Source organism: Corvus hawaiiensis, chromosome 1 (genome assembly GCF_020740725.1).
Source record: "Corvus hawaiiensis isolate bCorHaw1 chromosome 1, bCorHaw1.pri.cur, whole genome shotgun sequence".
Classification (NCBI taxonomy): Eukaryota; Metazoa; Chordata; class Aves; order Passeriformes; family Corvidae; genus Corvus; species Corvus hawaiiensis.
In genome coordinates, this window is record NC_063213.1 from 25091491 (window position 1) to 25111805 (window position 20315).

The window sequence follows — 20315 nt, forward strand, 5'->3', positions numbered from 1 at the left end:
GCCTGCACCTACTTCTCCCCAGCTGTTATCAGTAGCTCCTAGGTCTTCTGTAGACCATTTATTACTAATGCCTAACCAAACATTTTCCATGTTACCTTCCTCTGAGTTTTGCTGCTTGGGGAAAAAGGGCCAGTTATCCATTCCATTGGCTTGGCTATCTGACAGACTAGAAAAACCCCAGGAATCATTAGTAACTGTTGGATCCCAGTTTGCCAGCCAGGGCTCTGTTTCCAAGGCTGCAGGAACACCACTGCTAATCACTTCAGTGACTGCTGTTGCTGTCCTACCTGTCACTTCGTCATCTGCATTATCTAGGCAAGGATTATCACAGCTTTTGCTAGCAGAATTGGCTGCCTTGGGCAGCAATGTCCACTGTTTTTCAGCAGCAGCTTGACCTTTAGTACCAGTAGTACCATTTGGGAGGTGGCTGATGCTATTATCTTCAGTTCCTTTACCAGACTCTTCTGCATTGAATAATTCAGCATCACACAGATCACTTCCAGTATCTGGAGGGTACTTTCCTGTGTGGTCAGTTATCTCTAGGTCAACATGTGCCCTCATATTTATACATTCCATGGAGGTACTCTGGCCAATACCACTGTCAGTTTGGTCCAAGGCACCCTCAGATGTATTTTCATGGTCCTCATCCCAGATACCAAGGACTGTTTCAGGTTCAGCACCAGTGCTTTCTACAGTCTTACAGTTGTACTCCACTATTTTGTCCCCACTTCCCAGCCCTGTGCTCAATGATGGTATTTCTCTATCTGTCTCCTCAATGACATCGACCCGTTTGAATTCTTCTTCTGTAGAGGTTTCTAGGTTAGCACCACTAGCTCTCCCAGTATCCCCATAATTATCTTCAAACTCATGTAAATTTTCTACCTCTGTGCTGACTAAAATTTCAAGATCTGATTTTGCTAAATCCTTATGAAATTCTGCCTCACTGTTTCCTTTGGTTTCACAACCTTGCTCTTCCAGTTCCTCTGTACCTTCTACCTCCTCGTAGTTAGCTCCAGTCTCTACCTTTTCACTTGGCTTGACACCTGCCCACTCGTCTTCCTCATGCTCTTCCTCTGCCTTTTGCACATCACATGGGAGGGGTTCATCCAACAAGCTATCAGTTCCCAGGATGGGTGTCTCAAAACTGGTTACATTCTCTAAAGGCTGATTGGTCACCACATCTTCCCACACGACATTTTTGGCATCCAACTGGTCCTCCAGTGAAGTCCTCTGGTTTTCGCTTACAGAAGCTGACCCTGGTGCAGCATCCTCCTGCTCACTTACTGCAGGCCAAACACTAGCAGGCAGAGTACCCATGGATTCGCTTGAGGTTTGCTCTGCCCTGGGGAAAAGCAAAGAACTGCCTGCAGTAATTTCCTGGCTGATACTGAGTGCGCTAACATCTAGGCCCCAGTTGAGTGAGCCTAGATCAGTTTGAGATCTGTTAGTATCTTCTGATGACCCACTGTTTGGGGTTTCCTCCATGATCAGGTTACACAGGGAAAGACTTTTTGAAGAATCAGGCTTTAAGCAGACAGAAAAGCAAAGAAAAAACACAAGATGAAAAAGATAAAGGCGGACTTGATGAGAAAACACAAAATTTATATTTTGTAAGAGCAATTTTAATCTAAAGAATGAAGTGACTAAGTTAAGCCATTTAAGGAAAAGCTATGTGGTTTGCAACATCTGAAAGCAATAAATTGTAACGCAAAAGAGCAGCACTGATACACAAAACCAGAAAACTATCTATTACACCACAGCGATTAAAGAAGTCCCTAGAGTGGTCTCAATTTTGGGGGTAGGTTTGCTTACCGGCTGCACCAATTCACTGCTTGTCTGTATAGAAGGAGGTCATACACATAAAACAGAAAAGAACAACATGATGTACTTTGATACAGCACCAGTTCATTAATTAGCAGTTCTCTAACCAGCTGCAGTTACCAGATCAGGGTGGGGAAGGAGTGGTGGGTCCTTTCCTGCCACTCCACCCAAGAATAATTCCAGGCCTGTGAATTTTAAGCCTCTGAATTACATTATAAAAAAAGTTCTTCATGTATGCTGACTATTTATCACCTCTTCCTTTCCCCTCTGAGTCACTGACATTTTTATTTCAAACATTTAGCTATGAAGTACACTAGCATTTAAAAAAAATAGAGCAAAGACAAAAATAATTATAATATAGAATACATACATAACATTAAAAAGCTATAAATAAAACTGTGCAAAAAGGAGGCATTGATAAAGCAATCTAATCTAAGTTTAGAGCAAAACATTCTCAACATTTCTGGGTTATTTTACCTGGTTTAGATATTTGCAGCCTTGAAATTTTGGCTAGCCTACATACATGACTGTTTTTATCAAGCTTTATTTAACCTCACTCAATATAAAGAGATAAGCATTTAATATACATCCCATATGGAATGTGTTCACAAAACAGTGCTGCAAATCTGAATACATGGCAAGCATTCACAGATTTCTGTGCTGGCTGAAGCTAGAAAAAGTCAAACATGAACATACCAGGCTCCATGTTAAGTCAACCCAGCTAACTCCATTACATACAATCAAAAGAAAGCTCACAAAAATGGGTTGTTTTCTTCCTGCAAATCATTTTATCTGATTTGGCACCAGGAGGAAGAAGGAAGGATTCATGCAGTTTCCTACAGTAGCAGTTTCTTTTGTGAGTAATTCCAGTTCACTGTATGCCCACAAAGACAAGCTAAATTCTGTCTTTACTCATAATTTTGAGAAAATGGTTGTCCATTGGGTTAAAGTCCTAAGGAACTACACCTTCAGGTATTTAAAACAAGTGACTTACATCCATTATTACCTTCTAATAGCTGTACTTTGAGCATATTAAAAGCAACACACTTAGCTGTAGTGATTGTGAATCTTAGCCTACATTTCTGACATCATTTAGATTTTCTAGGCTAAGATACAGAGATTATTTTTTGTTGTTGTTAGTTTTAAAAGACACCCAGTGGCTTCAAATACTTGAAAGAGTTTGTCATGATCTGTAAATCCTTTACCTTGGCTTTTGGTAAAAGAACTGTAAATCTGAATTTAAGTTGTTACAAAATCAAAGGCACAGAAATACAATTATGTATGTCAGGCTTACCGTCCATAGATCCCATGGCAATGTCTGAAAAAAGCAGTGGAAAAAATAGCTTGTCAGAAAAACACCATTCCTGTACTGTATGTCCAACATGCTACATAACAATGTCCATTAACTAAGAAGAGAGCACTTATTTATATGCGTGTTTATAGTACATACGTATTTTATATATTAGCACGTGTGTGCGTGTGTGTGTCTGTGTATGTATCTGCATAATACTTTTGGTTATAAAGGATGGGCAGTATGCAATGCATTGTGATATTTCCCACTTCAAAGTAGTTGCTGCTTTCCAGCAAACTCACATTGCTGTGTGCATGAGTAATGGTCAGATTCTGAGCTGCTGACTGAGTGACTTTCAACGGGTGTCGGAGCCTCTGCAAAGTGTCAGCTTTAAAGAGCTTACAAAGGTGGGGTTTTCTAGCCAGTTAAAAATGATGCCGCTATTCGCTAAGTGGGTTCCCTTGCAATACTGACACTAGAAAGGAAAATGGCATACTTTTTGGGAAAGGAAATAACAAAGTTGACCAATATTTTCTTTTTCTTGTCCAGTCTGTTAATAAATGCTAGTGACCTCTCAACAGAAGAGCTTAACAGACAGATGAAAGAAAAGCAGCAGACTTCATGCCAAATATTTATAGCCCACCACGTGAGACAGAACTCTGCTGCTTCGTATCAAAAGAGAAGAGAACCAGGCGGGTTTAGAAAGGTCCCTTCTAATGCAGCCATAGAAACAGAAGAGCAGTTGAGGAAGGACAGACCAGGGCTCACTTACTGTGGTTGGATCACTGTGGCAAAGCAGTGAAGGGAGGTAATTAATTAAATTACCAATAGAGAAGTCATGCCAGGGCTCCCAAGGCATCATGCACAGATGACTGCTCCTGTTCAACTGTTTGCTGAATGGAAAATATCCGTGACTGAGGCAAAAGCTATACACATATAGAAATACCACTTAAGGCTCTGTTCTTAATCTCCCTGCAAGCACAGGGCTCTCCAAAGACTGCAGCCACAGCCTCATACTCTCTATACTGCCATAGTAATGACCCTGTCAACTCCAGTGAGACCAAGACCCAGACTGCAGGGCTGTCTTCCCTTCTAAAAACATGGTGTTCTGACTCACCCACATGCTCTTGTACATGCGGACCATCCTTTCTCATATGCCTTTGTTGTGTGGAAAGATGAAAGGAGTGAGTAAAGGTGCTCAGTGAATGCTTCCTATGCTCCTAGATGAAAAGTTACAATGTACTTTTCTACACAGAATTATATTCTGTATTTCATGTTATAGTTGAATATAAAATAACTGTTTTTCACTGAAGTAATAAACTTTTCTACAACCTGTACAATATGATGTCAGAACAAATGTGTTCTGTCATAAAAGTTAAGTATCTTTTGTTTAATTATCCCACTGCTCTAATCAGCATTATTACAAAACAAGCTGAACGTAGTTAGCAAAGTCACATTTAGTGTTTTCTGTCACTGCTGAATGCTATGGAATTTCATTTGCTTTCCCCTTCCTTTTCTCTGTTTAGAGGGGGGAAAAACATAACAAGTAAAATGCACAAAGCTTCTGCTACAATGAAACACTTCTCGTAGCAAATCTCAATGAGAAATTTCAGCTAATGTTCAGAGCGCTGACAATGGATCGTTTTTCTGACAGCACATATCCTGTCAGAAATCACTACAGATCTCATTACGTAACTAGGACTTCACACCAAATAAGAAGTCAATTAACTGAGGATGAGATCAGCAGAAAATCAGGACCATCTCAGCCTTAAAGCTTCTTGTCTTCTCACTCCTTTCCCAGTGCTGCATTTCTAAACAACTGATTAGTCTTCTCATGTCTCACAGAACAAGCCAGATTAATAATAGCACAGGTAGATTAATGATAGCACAGGAATAATAGATCATGCTAATAGTGTATTAACACTGCTTCTTTGTGTACAAGACAGGGATACAGATATGCTGGCCAGGAGATGTTCCCTACTTGGCTACCTGCCCTCTGGGTAGTGAGGGTGAATTCTGGATTTTAAGATAGCATGTCCTGTAGGAAAAGTCAATGAATATCAGCAACTTAATATATCAGCCTTTTCTTTTTTAAAAAAAATTTCATCTTTCTTTTTTTCTCATATTGCTGCAAAAAACTACCATTACAAATATTACTACTGAATGTAGAATTTCAATAACACAATATTCTACAAGAAAACACCCTATTCCATACTCTAATTTTCCTTGAGGTTAGGTCTAAAGCAGATTAACAGCAAAACCACTCAGATCACTGCTTGGTACAGAAACTCCATCACATTAAAGCAATTGCATGCTGACTCCATGAGACCTAGGTCCCCTAAGGCATCTTTCCAGAATCAGTCAGGTCAGAAAAGTTGTCAGAAAAACAAGCACTGGAGAATAATATTGTTTACACTAAGAGTTATTCTAAAGATGGAAAGTAACAGCATGCTAAAGTCAAGGCCAAGGTACCAGCAACCATTCTCATCAGCAGATATCTCATTTTACCATGTGACAATTTCCTCTCCTTCCATACATCATCAAGTACAGGGTTACTGAGGGGGAAGATAGAAGGCTGACTAGTGCTTCTCAGGAAGATAAAGTTTTTCAGACACTTCTCATTAGTACATGAGGCAAACCTTTTCTACCAAACACACTGCATTCAAATGCCTTGCCTATGTCAAGGCAAAGAGGTACCTGAGACATGGGTGAATGACTAACTCCTGTTGATACAGCTTCTGGCTTGAAAGGGTCGAAGTCCAAATCCAGTAAAGACTCTTCTTTCTTAGCTTCAGGTACTTCATTCTGTTAGAAGAGAAATATAACTCTTGCAAAACTTATCTTTTAAAAGCTGCCCCGGGTAGTAAAATATTAAAATGGTCAAGAAAAGAAAGCAAACCACAGATTTACTAGCTGTGGTGCACACAAGAAGGGTGGAAGCTCTGAAGATTTTCTTGAGCTTTAGTGTAAGTTTTACTTTTATGAGATTTGCTCTTATGATGTCTTTGGTTTCTCTGTAGTACAGCTTTGCCTTTTTAGGCCTAACAGTCACAGCCCTTTCAAAAAAGTGTCGAGTGTACACCACTTGACTGTGAAGGCCCTTTTAAAGTGCTTTGAGACAGACATGGGAGTTAAAAACTACTGTCATAGGTTAGCAAAGCATAGTCCCAGAAGTGATGTTCTTGCAAAGAGGTGCTTACAGCTTCCTCTGTGACCAGACAGAACCTATCAGCTGGCCAGTTTGAATATGGACAATTCTTTAAGCCACTTAAAGTTGTGACCGCCTCTGTGATGCACACTTAAGAATAGAAACCCTGAGGCAGAGGCTCTCTCTTGTTTCTGGTGCTGGGACAGGTGGCTGCGGGCCCCGTGCGGGGGCCACTGGGCCCGGCCCAGGCCATGCTCAGGCCAGGCCGGGCCGGGCCACAGCCATCCTGGAGCCGATGGGCCCTGATCCACCTGTGGAACCCCCCCCACAGCCCTGCTGTGGGCAGCCGGAGCGGCTCAGCTCCCCCCCCCTCCACTTCGATAAGCCACATTCCAGCTGCAAGGCCTAGGTGAGATTAACCCTTTTAGTGCTGGGAAGAGCTGAAAACCTGAGGGAAGAGAAAGAGGAGATGCTTGAAGCTGAAATTCTGTTGTGAAGCTATGATATATCAGAGTACTTGTTGTAATTTCATGAAGGCATGGGGGGTGGAGTGTTCAACTCATGCTTGTTAGCAAAAGCACCTGCGTGAGATAGGCAGATGCTGATGCAGCTGTAATTTCATGAGAAGTTTGGACAGGGAGAGATGGAAGCGATAAGGACTTTTGCTCCAAATGGGAAAGGAGAAAACCTCAGTTCCTACAGATGCTCCCAGAGATAGTCCTAAAGATGAAGATGAGGAAGACCCTTTGCTCCCAGGGAAGGAGAAGGGCCTCTGTTCTTAGAGATGAAATGCTCCCAGAGATGGGTGAAGAGAACTTTTGCTTCTGAACAGTTCAACCTTAAAATTGTACCCCAAAAACCTTCAAGAGCGGACCCTTGAAAGCAGTTGTGGGAAAAGCTGCAAGTCGGGGGGAAGGAACTCACATGTGAGCAGAGAGATTCCTCTTCCTAAATGGACTGAACAAAGTTATTTGGAAGTGGGCGGCTGTCTCGTTGTGATAACATGTTCATAGCATGAGCAAGAGAGACTCCTCTTCCTAAATGGACTGAACAAGGTTATTATGGAAGTGGTAAACAGACTGAACATCTTAAGGGTTGTCTTTTTACATTGTCAGTGGGAGAAGGGAGGAAGGTGGGGGGAGGAGAAAAGTTCTGAAGGTGTGGTATTATTATTTTTTTTTCCTTCTTTTAGGTCTGTTAATGAACTTCTTTATATTCTTTCAAGTTTGGTGCCTGCTTTGCGTTTCTCCTAATTCTTATCTCACAGAAGATAAACAGTAATGAGTACCTTGGACCAAACCACTACACTGAATTGGTGTTTCCACCCGGTTACAAATCCAACCCGCTACAACTACATAAACAGCACCCAATGTCCATACATTCTAACAAGTTAATCTCTCCCCATACACAAACATTATTAAAAAGCCAATACAGAAGGATACAAATGCATTTGACTTACGTCTTAATTCTGAACATGTATACCAATTTACAATTAATGTTGCCTTCAGCTCTAAACTTTAGGAAACATCTGATAGTAGGGCACTGGAACAGGCTGCCCAGAGAAGCTGTGAATGTTCCATCCGTAGAAGTGTTCAAGGCCAGATTGGATGGGGCTTTGAGCAACCTGGTCTAATGAGAGCTGTCCCTGTCCATGGCAGGCGGGGTGGAACTAGATGATTTTTAAGGTCTCTTTCAACCAAAGCCATTTTATGATTCTATGATATGCTCTTATTAAACTGGATTACATGGTAGAGCCTTCTTGGTTTTCAATCAATAAATTAGCCAAGACCTCTGAGGTCACTCTAAAAATACATTCACATATATATGTTCAATGGGCTACAGGTCTTCTCTGCTGTAAAAGAACCTGAAAAAACAATTAGTGTGCTTCAACATAAAACAGTGTGAAACCGTAGCTGAGATTTAATTATCACTAACTGTAAATGTTCTAGACAAGCACCTTAGTCTTGATAACAAGGCTAGTACTGCCTGCTGCTAGTTGTTCAGTGTTTGTTAAATAGTGAGAGAAGCTTGTACGACAGGGCAAGTCTACCACAATATGGCACGTACAAACCCAGCAAAACTATGAGATAATAATAATGATAATGACAGTAAAATAAATGAGCAAAGACCTTCTATTATTGAAACATTTAAGAGTATAAACTTTCCAAATTAGTGTTACTATTGGTAAACAGATGTTCAAAGTTAGCTAATTAATGGCTTCCGTTATGCCACAAAACACCTTAACTCTCTGTGTCACCTGCAAACATGGTAAAAAGAGCTCCTCAGCTCCCATGTTAGGAATGACAGAGTGACCTAGAACTCTTCAGTCTGTAAGAGGTGTGTTAGGGGTGATGTGAGAAGGGTCTATACCAGTGTGAGAGGGGTTTGGCTGCTCCCTGATTCTTCCAAAGCAGGAAGGCAGTTGGCAGCAAAGCTGGTGGGGACAAATGTAAAATAAAAGTGGTGGTGCTCCATGTGGCAGAGTCCAGCTGGGGACCTCCTTGGCTTCAGGTACTGTGACTGTGAAAAACGTACACATGCTGAAAGACTGAATAAATTTGTGGCAAAGTAGTCTGTTGAGGCTTACTTAATAGGTAGAAATCATGGTGAGGAAGTCCTAGAGCAGCAAAGCACTAGAGGCTAAGAGACTGTAGTACCAGGGGGTGTCAGGAGTACCAACTTTGCTTGCCTGGATTTATCTTCTTTCTTTGGCCTTCTGCATCACTGGTGATGACAGATATGTGGTCTGACACACTGAAGCCTGTATTATAGTCTCCCATTTTAAAAAGTCAAGCCCACCATTCCCACCAGTAACCAACATTACATTCATTCTCTCATGCCTTCCATCGAGTGTATTTAGATTTCATCACATATGCTCCTGAGGCACTAATACTCATATGGTCATACACCTTGAAGAAATAACAGCATTTGCTGGCATATAATCAGAATTGGATGGAGACATAAAAGATAATGATCTTTCACTGAGATTTGAGAATGAAGTTGCTACCTATGAGGACTGAATCAAATGAACAGGACTCTTACTTAGGCCATGAGTGATGACAGCTAAGGTATTGGAAGTGACAGGGTACTGATCACTGATAGCAAAAGTTATCATTACCCATGACCCTCAGACCAAAACGAAGAGAACACTCAACTTTAGTGACAAAGGCCCAAATAAACATACAGAGCACCTAAGATACCACATTACAGGGAGATGCAGGAAAAACAGGAACCTCAGGAAATCCCTCAGTAAGGGGCAAAGCTGTGACAGGAAGGCCTGCCAAACATCCTGTATTTATTCCACCATAGCATGATGAAGCATGAATAAATTAAACATTTGAAAGAGGAGGCTGTGGCAGAAGCAAGGCTGTACCTCTCAGAGGCATGTACAAGAGATGAAGAAGCCAAAATAAACTTGCAAGGTTTGTTTTTGAGACAAAACTTCAGGAGGAAACGCCGGAATGAGTGTTCCTCCCCTTTTCCTCCGTCAATGAGACAAATGGGTCACAAGGAGTGAAAGTGGGAAAAAGAAACCAAACTGTTTATTAACACACGAACAAAACAGGGTAGAACAGGATTAAAAAAAACCCCAAACCTCAAAATACAACAAATTCCCGGAGAGAGAACAGACACACGGGCTCGGACCAGCCGGGGCCACCCCGCGGGCCCGCTGGGGCCACCCCGCAGGCTCCCCGGACCGGCGAGGAGGGAAGGGAGGCAGTGAGGCAAGGGGAAGGAAAGGGAAAAAAGAACAAGAAAAAAACCCAACACAACCTTTTCCCAGCTAGCCGGAACCCAAAGGAAACCAAAAAGCAGCACAGCGCTCCCGGCGCACTCCCTCCCGAGCCCCGCCGAGACCTCCCCGCCCCGGGTCCATCTTAAAGGCACAGCGTCCTTGGGCATTGAGCGGATGGTTAAGGAATAAAGCGGCTTCGTAACATCACCCCAGGACACAAGGACCACCAGAACTGTTACCCTCTCCCTGCACACAGTCTGTACAACCCTTAAAATAGCCTTAGCAGTTATGCTGTCAGACACACTCAGACACATTATGTATCGTAGGGGGCATATAAAGGCCTACAATGTCCAAGCTAGTAACTGGACACTAGGGAGAAACACATTTCCAATGTGAGGAAAAGGAGAAATAAAGCAAAGAATACTCATTTCTGAAATATCTGGAGCTGGTCACCCAGATATTTCATCTTTTCACCTCTTTCTTTTACTAGGCAGTAATTAAATCAATTTTTGACAATGAATAACCTGGATTTGTGAGATAGTTTGTTGAATCAGTGCAAAAATATTCAACAGCATCAAGCAGAACTGTCTTTCAGCATGTTGCACTAACGAAGCAAATGCATTAATACTGCTTGGTAAAGAAGGAGGAGCAACAACAATTTCAGGATATTTGTGTTTCAGGAAACGGAAGCGTTTGGCCTGTTTGTAATCCTCTCCAAAACACTGTATTAAAGCAGCAAAGCTCTACTCATCAGTCTGTTGGTTTTGTGCCTCTGCGTGAGCAGTGTCTGGGACACCAGTGGTGGTCCCCTGGGAAGTCCTGTACCATTGACAGGCTCTGCAGGCTTAATAGCTTTCTCCACAGTGCTCAACTTTGGGAGTATAGGAGAAGCCATAAACACCAAGAGGAATAAGTCTGTATTTCCTGTGGATTTCATGCTATGTATTTTCCTTAACTGGTTCACATACACAAGGATACAAAACCTAGACATCACATTATTTGGGTATGTCTGTGCATACTCAGAGATCTCAGATACAGTAAGGATGCTTTAGTGATGGGGGTGGGTTTTGTGGAGGGAGAAGTGCAGATGATTGATGAGAAGGTAGCCAGGGAATAGCTTAGGACATTCCCTGGCCATTGACTGTGGAGAAAGGAAGGACATAAATCACTCACTGAAGGGAGATCCATTTTCCTTGAGAGACAAAGGAAAACATTTCAGTTCTCAGAAGCATGCCCACTTTTATTATGCCTTTCCATTTCTATGCCAATCTCTCATAGAAAGGATATAAGGATTCTGGAAATGTGACTTACACTTAATTAAAGCCTTATTCCAGTGTCATCTCTTAATGGAAAAGCAAACCAGTTCTACTTCTGCTTCCCTGGATGGCCTGACATACGCAGATTAGTTGGATACAGTATTTAATGCAGGGGGCCATATCTAGCACAGCTTACACCAACTCTTACCAGTGATTTCAAGGCTCATGCTGCTGGAGTAATTAATTCCTATGAAGTCAGGGTACAGTGATGCAACAGACCTGCCATCTCCCTTCAGAAAGAGGGCCTACCAGCAGCTGCATTCTGGGAGTAGCCTTTAATTCTTTAATTGCATGGAGACTTAACTATAAATAAGTCTTTTCCAAATAGATCCCTATACACAGCAACACCTCTTTCTCCCTACCACAAGAAAACAACGCATCACATGTTCAAATTGTATAAAATACATTTTTCATTGCTGTGCCTTCATTTTCCTGTGCTGTCAAATGAATTAGAACAAAACCAATGATTCAAATGAAAACAGACATTCCTAAACATTCTGCGTAAGCTTCGCATCTACGTACTTCTCTTCGATCTATCAGACACAGGCTCAGATTTCAGACTTGTAATTACCATGAAAGAAAGGGTCCATTATTGAAAAAAAACAGCCATCACTATAACTGTGCAAAAGCTGAAGGGCTGAATACAAATTTTACAGACCTATTTTGCACAATTCTGGCTTTTCTGTTTATTATATGCAACTTTAAAAAATATCATAATAATGAGATAAAATGAATTTTGATCACTTCTCTGCTGTGCAGCTAATGTTTCTATGAGCAAAGCCAAGTGAATGAATACTAGCTGAAGCAGTCTTTTATACCTGTAAAAACCAGCCAAGTTCCATTTTTTAAGAATCACTCAATAGAAAGAAGGAATACTTTTAATGATTTTGATGAAGAAAACAGAAATAGTGAAGGATCTCTGTAAAATTCCACTTGAGATGCTTAGCATTAGAAGTAGCATCTTAGATCAACTCTCAGCACATAATGCAACCTGGATGCATTTAAATCTCAAACATGACCATATCACAGTATTTTTAGTCGGACCTCTCAGGAAATTGCTTTTTTTTTCAATATGTTAGCAGTGTTAGCCCTTTTGAGTGATTATGTGTGATCTATTCAAAGGCAAAACACCATATGTGTAACTCTTTCTAGGTAACAGAAAGTGGTCATTATACCTCTGCCTTCTACCTGCGCCCTCCTCCTCCCTCCCCATGAAGATCAGCCCCAGAGGCACTGTCTTGGAGAACTTAGGGTAATTACATGGCTGGAACTCTACACAATTCACTGAAGCTTACCTGTGATGGGGTTGTCACATTGATTTCTGGGACAAAGTTGTCGTCAAATAAGTTAATGATGTTCTCCTGTTGCAACTCCTTCGTAGGTGTGAGTTTAGGCAGTGGTGGGACTGGCGGACCTTTCCTCAGCTAGGCAGACAGCAAAAATGTCACAGACTAGTTCAGGGATAAAAGAAAATCTTTAAGCTAGGCCTAAACAAATTGTCCTAGGCTTTTACTTCAGCTACTTCACCCTAAATAAGTCATGGGAATAAGCCATGTGTTGAAAGGAACTGTTAGGTGTTCACCAACAAATGCCTTGAAATAAACATTATGGGGAGCAAAACCACCCTATGTTTAAAAGTCATTAAAACTCAAAGTTTCAGATTTCATACAAAAGCAACTCTTAGTTGGTTTCCTTTCTGCTGCGACAGGCACACAGTGCAGGACACTTGCTCTTCTATACAGCCCATAGCTGAAAGGGCAGTATTGCACAGAAACAGTGCCTCTGCAGCTTTTTGGCTTCTTGAGTTCATTTGTGTTTAGCTTTGGGATTTTGCCCCTGCCCACCTGTTGCTAGTCTTAGAGTGTACTTAAAGCTAAGACCATGTAATCTCTGGGAACTACAGCACTTCAAAGGTGCTTAGTTTACTATATTCCTCCTGCTCTCCAGAGATTCACATAACTATGACAAACTAATTGCTTGGAATAACACCAAATAGTATTGGATAATTTTTACATCTATCAAAAGCCCAAGAAAATAAATCCACAAAAAATCCTCAGGTGGTATAGTGACATAACACTACCGGCACCAATGAGGCTGAGTCCAGGTGGATATTCAGGCAGTGAGGTGTCACATTTTGGGAGACCAGAGAAAATAAGCATGCTCACTAGATACAAAATTAATTTTCTTCTGATATGCAGACAGCATAGAAACAGCAATCAGCACAGAAGCTATCCCAATTCCAAAAAAACATCCATAACATCAACACAAGTCTTTGATATGCACACGAACACATACAACTCATGCTACAGATTGAACTGATGAATGAAACCGATTCTTATTTTACCAATACTAGTGAAAATAGAAATTACTCCATTGATTACAACAGAGTCAAACTTCCCAATCCAGTGTTAAAAACAACCAATGGGACTTTAATTATCAGTAATTAGCAGAGCAGTATTTCAGCTAGCTTTATTATTTATTGTTTTAGAGACTGGCCAGACCAGTGATACTCACTGGCTAATTTTTCTCAGGTTAAGCATAAATTTGAAGATTGAAGCATAAAAATGAAGAGCAGAAATATATAATGTACAAAAACTCACAAGGTTTTAGAAGTAGGCTTTTCAAACTATCACTGCTGGTACATGGGTCCTTAGAGACAATGCAACTTTTTAAGAAGTGTTTTGCTTTGTCACTTGAAGTCCCAGCAATTCACCAGGCACCTAAAATTTTCTTCATTCCCCCTAATATAAAAATGCTTTTCTATTCATGTTGTGACACAGGGATGAACAACTGATGAACAGAACATACTGCAACAGAACCAGTGGCCTCCCTGCTGTTACTCAGTCACAGCCTAGATGAAAGATCCACCATGTACATTCATCTCAGCAATCTTTCACTGCACAACAGGTCAGGTCCCTCTGCTAGGTATCTCCTTACCTGTGTGGGTGACTTAGGTCGGGCTGGTGCCGGAGACGTTGGTGCCAGCATATGATTGGGACTAGCAGTAGGGCTAGGTAGGGGAGAGACCTCCTCTGGTGGTGATGGTGTTTTTGCAAAGCGGAGTGGACCTGAATCACTAGACAGAAGCAAAGCAATGGCAAGGACACATATATCTTGCTGTCTTATTACCTTGAAAATCTGATGCAACAGTTGAACTGCACCCCTGATGTAACACCAGTGACCACAAAAGAGAGTACAAACTGGAGATGAACTAAGCCATTATATAATGACTAAAACTAAAACTGCAATTAAATGCAATTAAATTTCAGTGTCAAAGGAAGTTTTAATTTTGAATGATCTTGATTTTTGGAACATCTGTTTACCTGATCATTGTAACTTGAAGAAAAATGGGTACCTGCATTTTTGCAGATTCTGTACTTGAAATACCATTTCACTTACAAATTTAAAACTATTATAAAATGTGAAATGGATTTACTGTCATTTCACACACTTCTTGGAATAAAATATTCTAAAGAGAAAAAAAACCCCACAGGAAAGCATAACAATGAATAATGCAAATAATTTTAAAAGCTCAGCAATTTCAGAAAGGTTTCAATAAAATAAAACCAGCCAAGATTATTATAAAGATATCACTATTTAGAAGAACAAATAACCAAAATTATAAACAAGCAGCAGTCAAGTGACTTCAACAGAGCTCTGCTGATACTAAGAAAAGATCTGATGAAGTCCTAGAAAGCATCTGCCCTTCTCATGAAAGGATCTGGTGCAAACACTGAGAAAATATTCAGCTACCTAGAAATGCTGAAAGCTTACAATGAGGGGAGGCTATGAACTACAGTACTCAACGACCACAGTACCCAGTAAGAGCGACTCCTACACATCCTCAGGGAGAGCAGAAGCACTACCTGACTGAGACCATAGCATAAACATGATCCTAATGCGAACACAAGAAAAATTGTTCTTTGGAATGACAAACTTAGCTCACACTCACCACCTCTTTCTGTGGAAATATAAAAAGAGAAAAAATAAGCAGTTATTAAGAAATTTATGTCCCAGGTACAATATTTGCCTTCAGGACAGAGTATTCAGTAGCATACAAGTTTTTAAGATGTTTCTTTTTATGCAGTTCTTTAAAAGAAATATTAGATACTGTACTTGTCTAGTATTAACTTCTCATGCATCTAAAACAGAAAGCTGTTTTATCTCATGAAGACCCACTTGTGAATAGTCTTTTAGAGTATCATCACTAATAATGGAAGTCAAAATCTATCCAGATTTTCACACGGGGCTCTGCAAATAAAACAGCAAAAGAGAGTAACAAAGTAACTTTCAAAACGTATTTTTAGAAAGCTTTTTTTAAGTAAGTTAAGGTCACACTACATTAAATGATGTCTAGTAATTGGCAGAAAAAATAATTTTTCTTTTTTTTCTCAATGGAATGAATAATTCAGTGGGAACAAGCATGTGCATGTTGGACATGGTCTAGGAGACAAGGATAAAATACCTGTTGTTTACAAAAAGTGCTTGAAATCTTCCAACACTACATTATTTTACATTCCATAAAAATATTTCACAAATCCTTTATGGAAACATAGTCCAGTTTCTGAGTCCATCCTAAATGGGCCAGAAGTGGTGATGCATGAGCTAACAGCTCCGAAGGCAGTATGTAATATATGAGCATGGATTATCGCTGAAATAATCTGAAATACAGATTCTAGTGATGTGCTTATAGTTTTGAATTTTGCATTACATCACAAGTTTCAATATTTCATTCTTTGTACTTCCAAAGTGAGATTAAAACAAATGTAGGAAGATTTGCCGTTATTTTTGAGGCAGATGTTAACTTGTTCAGTCAGTCTAAATTGTTGCTAATCTAACTCCATCTTGGGGGCAAATTAGCAGTAACTACGTGAGGAACTAATTTAATTTTTATTTATGCCACAACATTGTCCGGGTTTTGCGTTATAAACCCATTTTCTGAGATTGTGTGGAAAATGACTACATGGGCTGAGCTCTAAATGTGGCACGTGACGAAGGTGTCTAGCAAAGATGAGGGGGTGGAGACAAAGGACATCAGAGTCTCTAAGCAGGCAATCCCTTCAGAAAATGGACACTTCGCCTGACAATCAGGGCAGAAAAAACTTCCACCACGGGGCTGCAAAAGACTCCCCCCTCCAGGCGGGGAAACCCCTGCTGCCCGGGGAAAATTCCCCCGACTAGCCAGAGGTCGTCCTCATAGGAGCGGACTATGGGAGGAGCCTCAGCACTAAAAGCATTTAACAGCGCCTCAACCGCTTCCTGCTCCCAGTTTCTCGGCAGGCCGGGCTCGTCTGGAGGTTTGGCTCGTTCGGCCGCCTGCTCGCTTTCTCCCTGCGGTCCTGCTTTTTCCCTGACTGTCTCCCATGTCCGCACCTGCTCCGTCTACCCTGCCTGGCCGCTTCCCCGCAACAGCCCGCCTGCCCCTCGGCCCGAGCGCCGGCTCCCGGCCGTCCCGCCCGCCGCGCTGCGGGGACCCGCGGCCATCGCAGCCGCGCTCCCGCGAGAGCTGCGCAGCCTCCCCCGACAGGGAGCGCAGGCGCCACGTGCCCGTGGATGCCGACGGGGCACCCCGGGACTGGGCTGGTAACATTCTGACCCTGGCCCCCTTCCTCTCTCTGCGTCTTTCTTTTCCCTTCTCTGCTTAACTTTCCCCCTCCAGATGGACACATATCCTTCTTTATCAATAAAAAGTTCTCAGATACAATATTTGCCTCGTTTGTGCTTGATTTTGTCCGAGAAATCCATTAAATAGAATCCCCTGCAGTTTCCCTTAGAGTGGAATGCGAAAAGCTGTAACATTGTTAGAATTGCTTCTGACTAGCTGGGATTAAATGGTAATTCAGGCTTTATTTATTAACTCCAAATATCATTGTGTCTTGCTAAGTCTCACTGTTTTACATTTCAACCTTTTCTGCGTATCAGTGTTAGAAATCAAGTTATGGCAGAAAGGCTACATTTGTTGAAACAAAAAGTCAGAAATACCATACTGGCATCCACTGATCTTAAGAAAGCACCATCTGATTTTAAACTCTTTTTGGTTTTGTGCTTTCAAACAAGATTTCTTGAAAGTCTTTAAAAATATGGTATTTTGTGACATTCTCTTTATTTCAGTTTTTCTGCTTTTATGGTGCACCTTCAGATCTTTACTTTTCCCCATAAGCAGAAGAGATAAAAGCTAACGTTCAAAGGTTGGGATTCTCACCTAGCAATAGCTAAAAACATATCTCAATATTTCAAGGCTTTAAATTATCAGAGTTAGCAACATTGCTGTAAACTAAGTATCTAAGAATAAATGAGCTATACAGTTGGTGCAAACTGATGTAACAGTCTACAATGAACTTGGCTAAATTGAAACAGCCTTCATTTTTTTTTTTGAAAGGACTTTCTAGAAAAATAGTCAGTGAAGAAGGAGGCTTTGCATCTTTACTCCTGTTGCAAAGAATTTCATCCCAGATACCTTCATCTGCCATCCTGAACAAGTAACACCTGTTACCATGTCGTGCAGCAATCACTACGCATGGTGTAGGTGATTACTACATATGCTGAGACCCACAAAGCCTACAGCAATGCAATTCATTAAAAAAGCAGTAAATTCACCTTGGTGCCCCTTGAATGGTGAAGGCCTTGTCTGCGTGCTGATCCCCCAGCTTTGTCATCACTTCATATAGTTTGTGACATAACTGTGAAAAGAAAACAGTTGCCTGAGTTCATGTGAACAACTACAGTCATGATTAAAAACACAGGTGATAAATCTGGTCTGATAAATGATAACTTGATAACTTTATGTTACAATATAAAACCTTCCAAAAGTTCTCAGTGCCATATATAGTAAAAGCTTAAGCAGAAACCCATCAAAATCCATAGAATCAAAGATAATAGCAGTTCTTCAAAGACATGAGCTGTTTTTTAGATGACAAGTTCTTAAGTGTGACTGACTGCTATGTGAGCTCTGATGAAGGAGGTTATTCTAAGTTTAAAGCAACATGGGCAGCCAAGAAGATTCATGTTGTCCCCTGAAAAATCTAATCCAAATTTTCACAGAACTTCAGTAAAGTGAGTCTTCAAAAAAATTTTGGTTCCAATTTGAAGGTTGCTATAGATAATACACTACTAAGTATTTAGCCAGGTACATTCAAAAGATCCTCAATGAAACTGCTTGATTTGCCTAACAGTCACACATAAAATACTGCATTGCTGACAATGCATATAGCAGACTTGAAGGGAATGTTTGACATGTTTTTCTTGTACTGATTAAAGCCAAGAGGTCCTTAGCAATTGGACACAGCAAAAATACTGAAGGCAACAGTAAATTATCAAAATAGAAAGTGAATTTAGTTCTACAACTGATAATGCACTGCAATCCAAAATTGTAGGGGCTGCTCCTTCCTTAAGGAGAGAACAAATATGGCAAGTAGAAATGAATATGATGAATATACCACAAATCTGTATCTATGGCAAATTCTCATGTGTGCCTCTGCTAGATTTTTACTGTAAGACATTTGTTAGCTATCATGCATATCATAATCCATTATACATGAGATAGTCAGTTTTACTCACTAAAGCTATTTCCTTGTGAAACTTGGCTTCAAGGCTGGATACATTTTTGAAGGTGTTCACATAGAAACCAATTCGTCTATGAAGGATGGAACAAAGAAAGGAAAAAGAGAATAAAAGATATGTGTGGGAGGGCCACAAACGCAGATTAATTAACTGTCTTCTGGACTACAAGCAACATTCTTGACTATTACTCTCAGCAAAGCAAAGGATGAAATGTCAAAATTTCAGACTAGTTTGTTCATAACTATTTCTGTTTTTGTTGAGATATGTATTTCACACTGTCCAGTGAACCAAGTTGAGACTACTCCACATCAGATGTCTTCACTTTGTTTCAAAGAAGAGTGGAAAAGGATGGTCACAAGTGCAGCACAAGCCCAAGGAAGGCAAGATGCTCTGGGCATCCATCTCCCACCAGACAGCAACTCAACCATTTCCTGAAAGGAGAAAGGTACCACTCTGGCACTGTGAGCCCCTGTGCCCAAATCTTATCACAGCACCAAGGTGATGCAGTTGCGTGTGGGGTCAGCTTTAACGTATACACCTCAGTACAGCCCGAGGGTGGGTGTCCAAAGCTCAGCTCTGAAACACACGCACATGTAGATAAGAGTAAAGAATTTAATATAGACTAGACATTTCTGTGCATGTAGTCAAGAATCTGCTTATTTGGAGTGAATGATTACATACTTCTACATTTCAAAAGTAGAACGTGTTTTCTTAGGTTTTATTTTTCCTATTTAAAACTGTCATGTATAATGGCTACCAACTTTTATTAACAAAAATCATCTCTGGAATAAGAATAAGCCTGCAAAATGTCAACTCAATAGATAATTTTCTTCCTGAAGAATTGTAATAACTAAAATAAAGGACTCTGAAAGCAACTGCTTTATAAATTATGCATATTGCTCAAATTAAATTCTGCCTTTCTCTGAAACTAGCTACTGCTTTTTTATACAAAATTTACTGAAGTAAAGGGGCCCTTACTCTAAATCATTCACATGCAGTTTTACTTTTATTTGGCCCATAAAACAAGTATCTTGAAGTGCTAAGAAGGTTTACACTGAAATATGCAGAAAACCAGCAGGGAAATCCTCTATTGGTCTGAAATTTAACAGGATTTATTTAGAAGGCAGAGAAGACAAAGGATACTTCACATCTCCACTCCAGATTGTCAATTGTTAAAGAACATAGCACACTAATGAGATGCTTATTTTTCTACTGCTTTTGTTCTCCCATTCATATTGTCTGCATTTTCTGTATAAACACAGTTCATGGTTAAACATCCTTACTGAATGACCTATGCCATCAAATCATTTAACATCACAGCATAATCAGTGCAAAACTATAAAATGTGTCTTCTGATATAGTTATAATAAAAAATGACCTATAAGTAGACTCAAATCACCAAGACTACTCTGTCCTCTAGCATAATTATTTACTCATAAAATG

The 20315-nt window shown here is 40.6% G+C and overlaps 1 protein-coding gene across 7 annotated transcripts in view; it reads right to left on the bottom strand.

The window, feature by feature from the left end:
• AMPH (amphiphysin) overlaps nucleotides 1-20315 on the bottom strand; it is a 139232-nt gene that overhangs the window by 23701 nt on the left and 95216 nt on the right. For 4 of the 7 annotated variants that reach the window (XM_048297023.1, XM_048297014.1, XM_048297009.1 and 1 more), the window contains exons 8-16: nucleotides 18870-18945; nucleotides 17910-17992; nucleotides 15265-15273; nucleotides 14250-14388; nucleotides 12608-12736; nucleotides 5810-5917; nucleotides 3116-3139; nucleotides 1813-1836; nucleotides 1024-1524 (exon numbers count right to left, since the gene is read on the bottom strand). In XM_048297023.1, the coding sequence (XP_048152980.1) occupies nucleotides 1024-1524; nucleotides 1813-1836; nucleotides 3116-3139; nucleotides 5810-5917; nucleotides 12608-12736; nucleotides 14250-14388; nucleotides 15265-15273; nucleotides 17910-17992; nucleotides 18870-18945 (1093 nt within the window). The remainder of the gene's footprint in view (nucleotides 1-1023; nucleotides 1525-1812; nucleotides 1837-3115; nucleotides 3140-5809; nucleotides 5918-12607; nucleotides 12737-14249; nucleotides 14389-15264; nucleotides 15274-17909; nucleotides 17993-18869; nucleotides 18946-20315) is intronic. The other 3 variants (XM_048297000.1, XM_048297033.1, XM_048297043.1) reach the window with 3 other exon arrangements.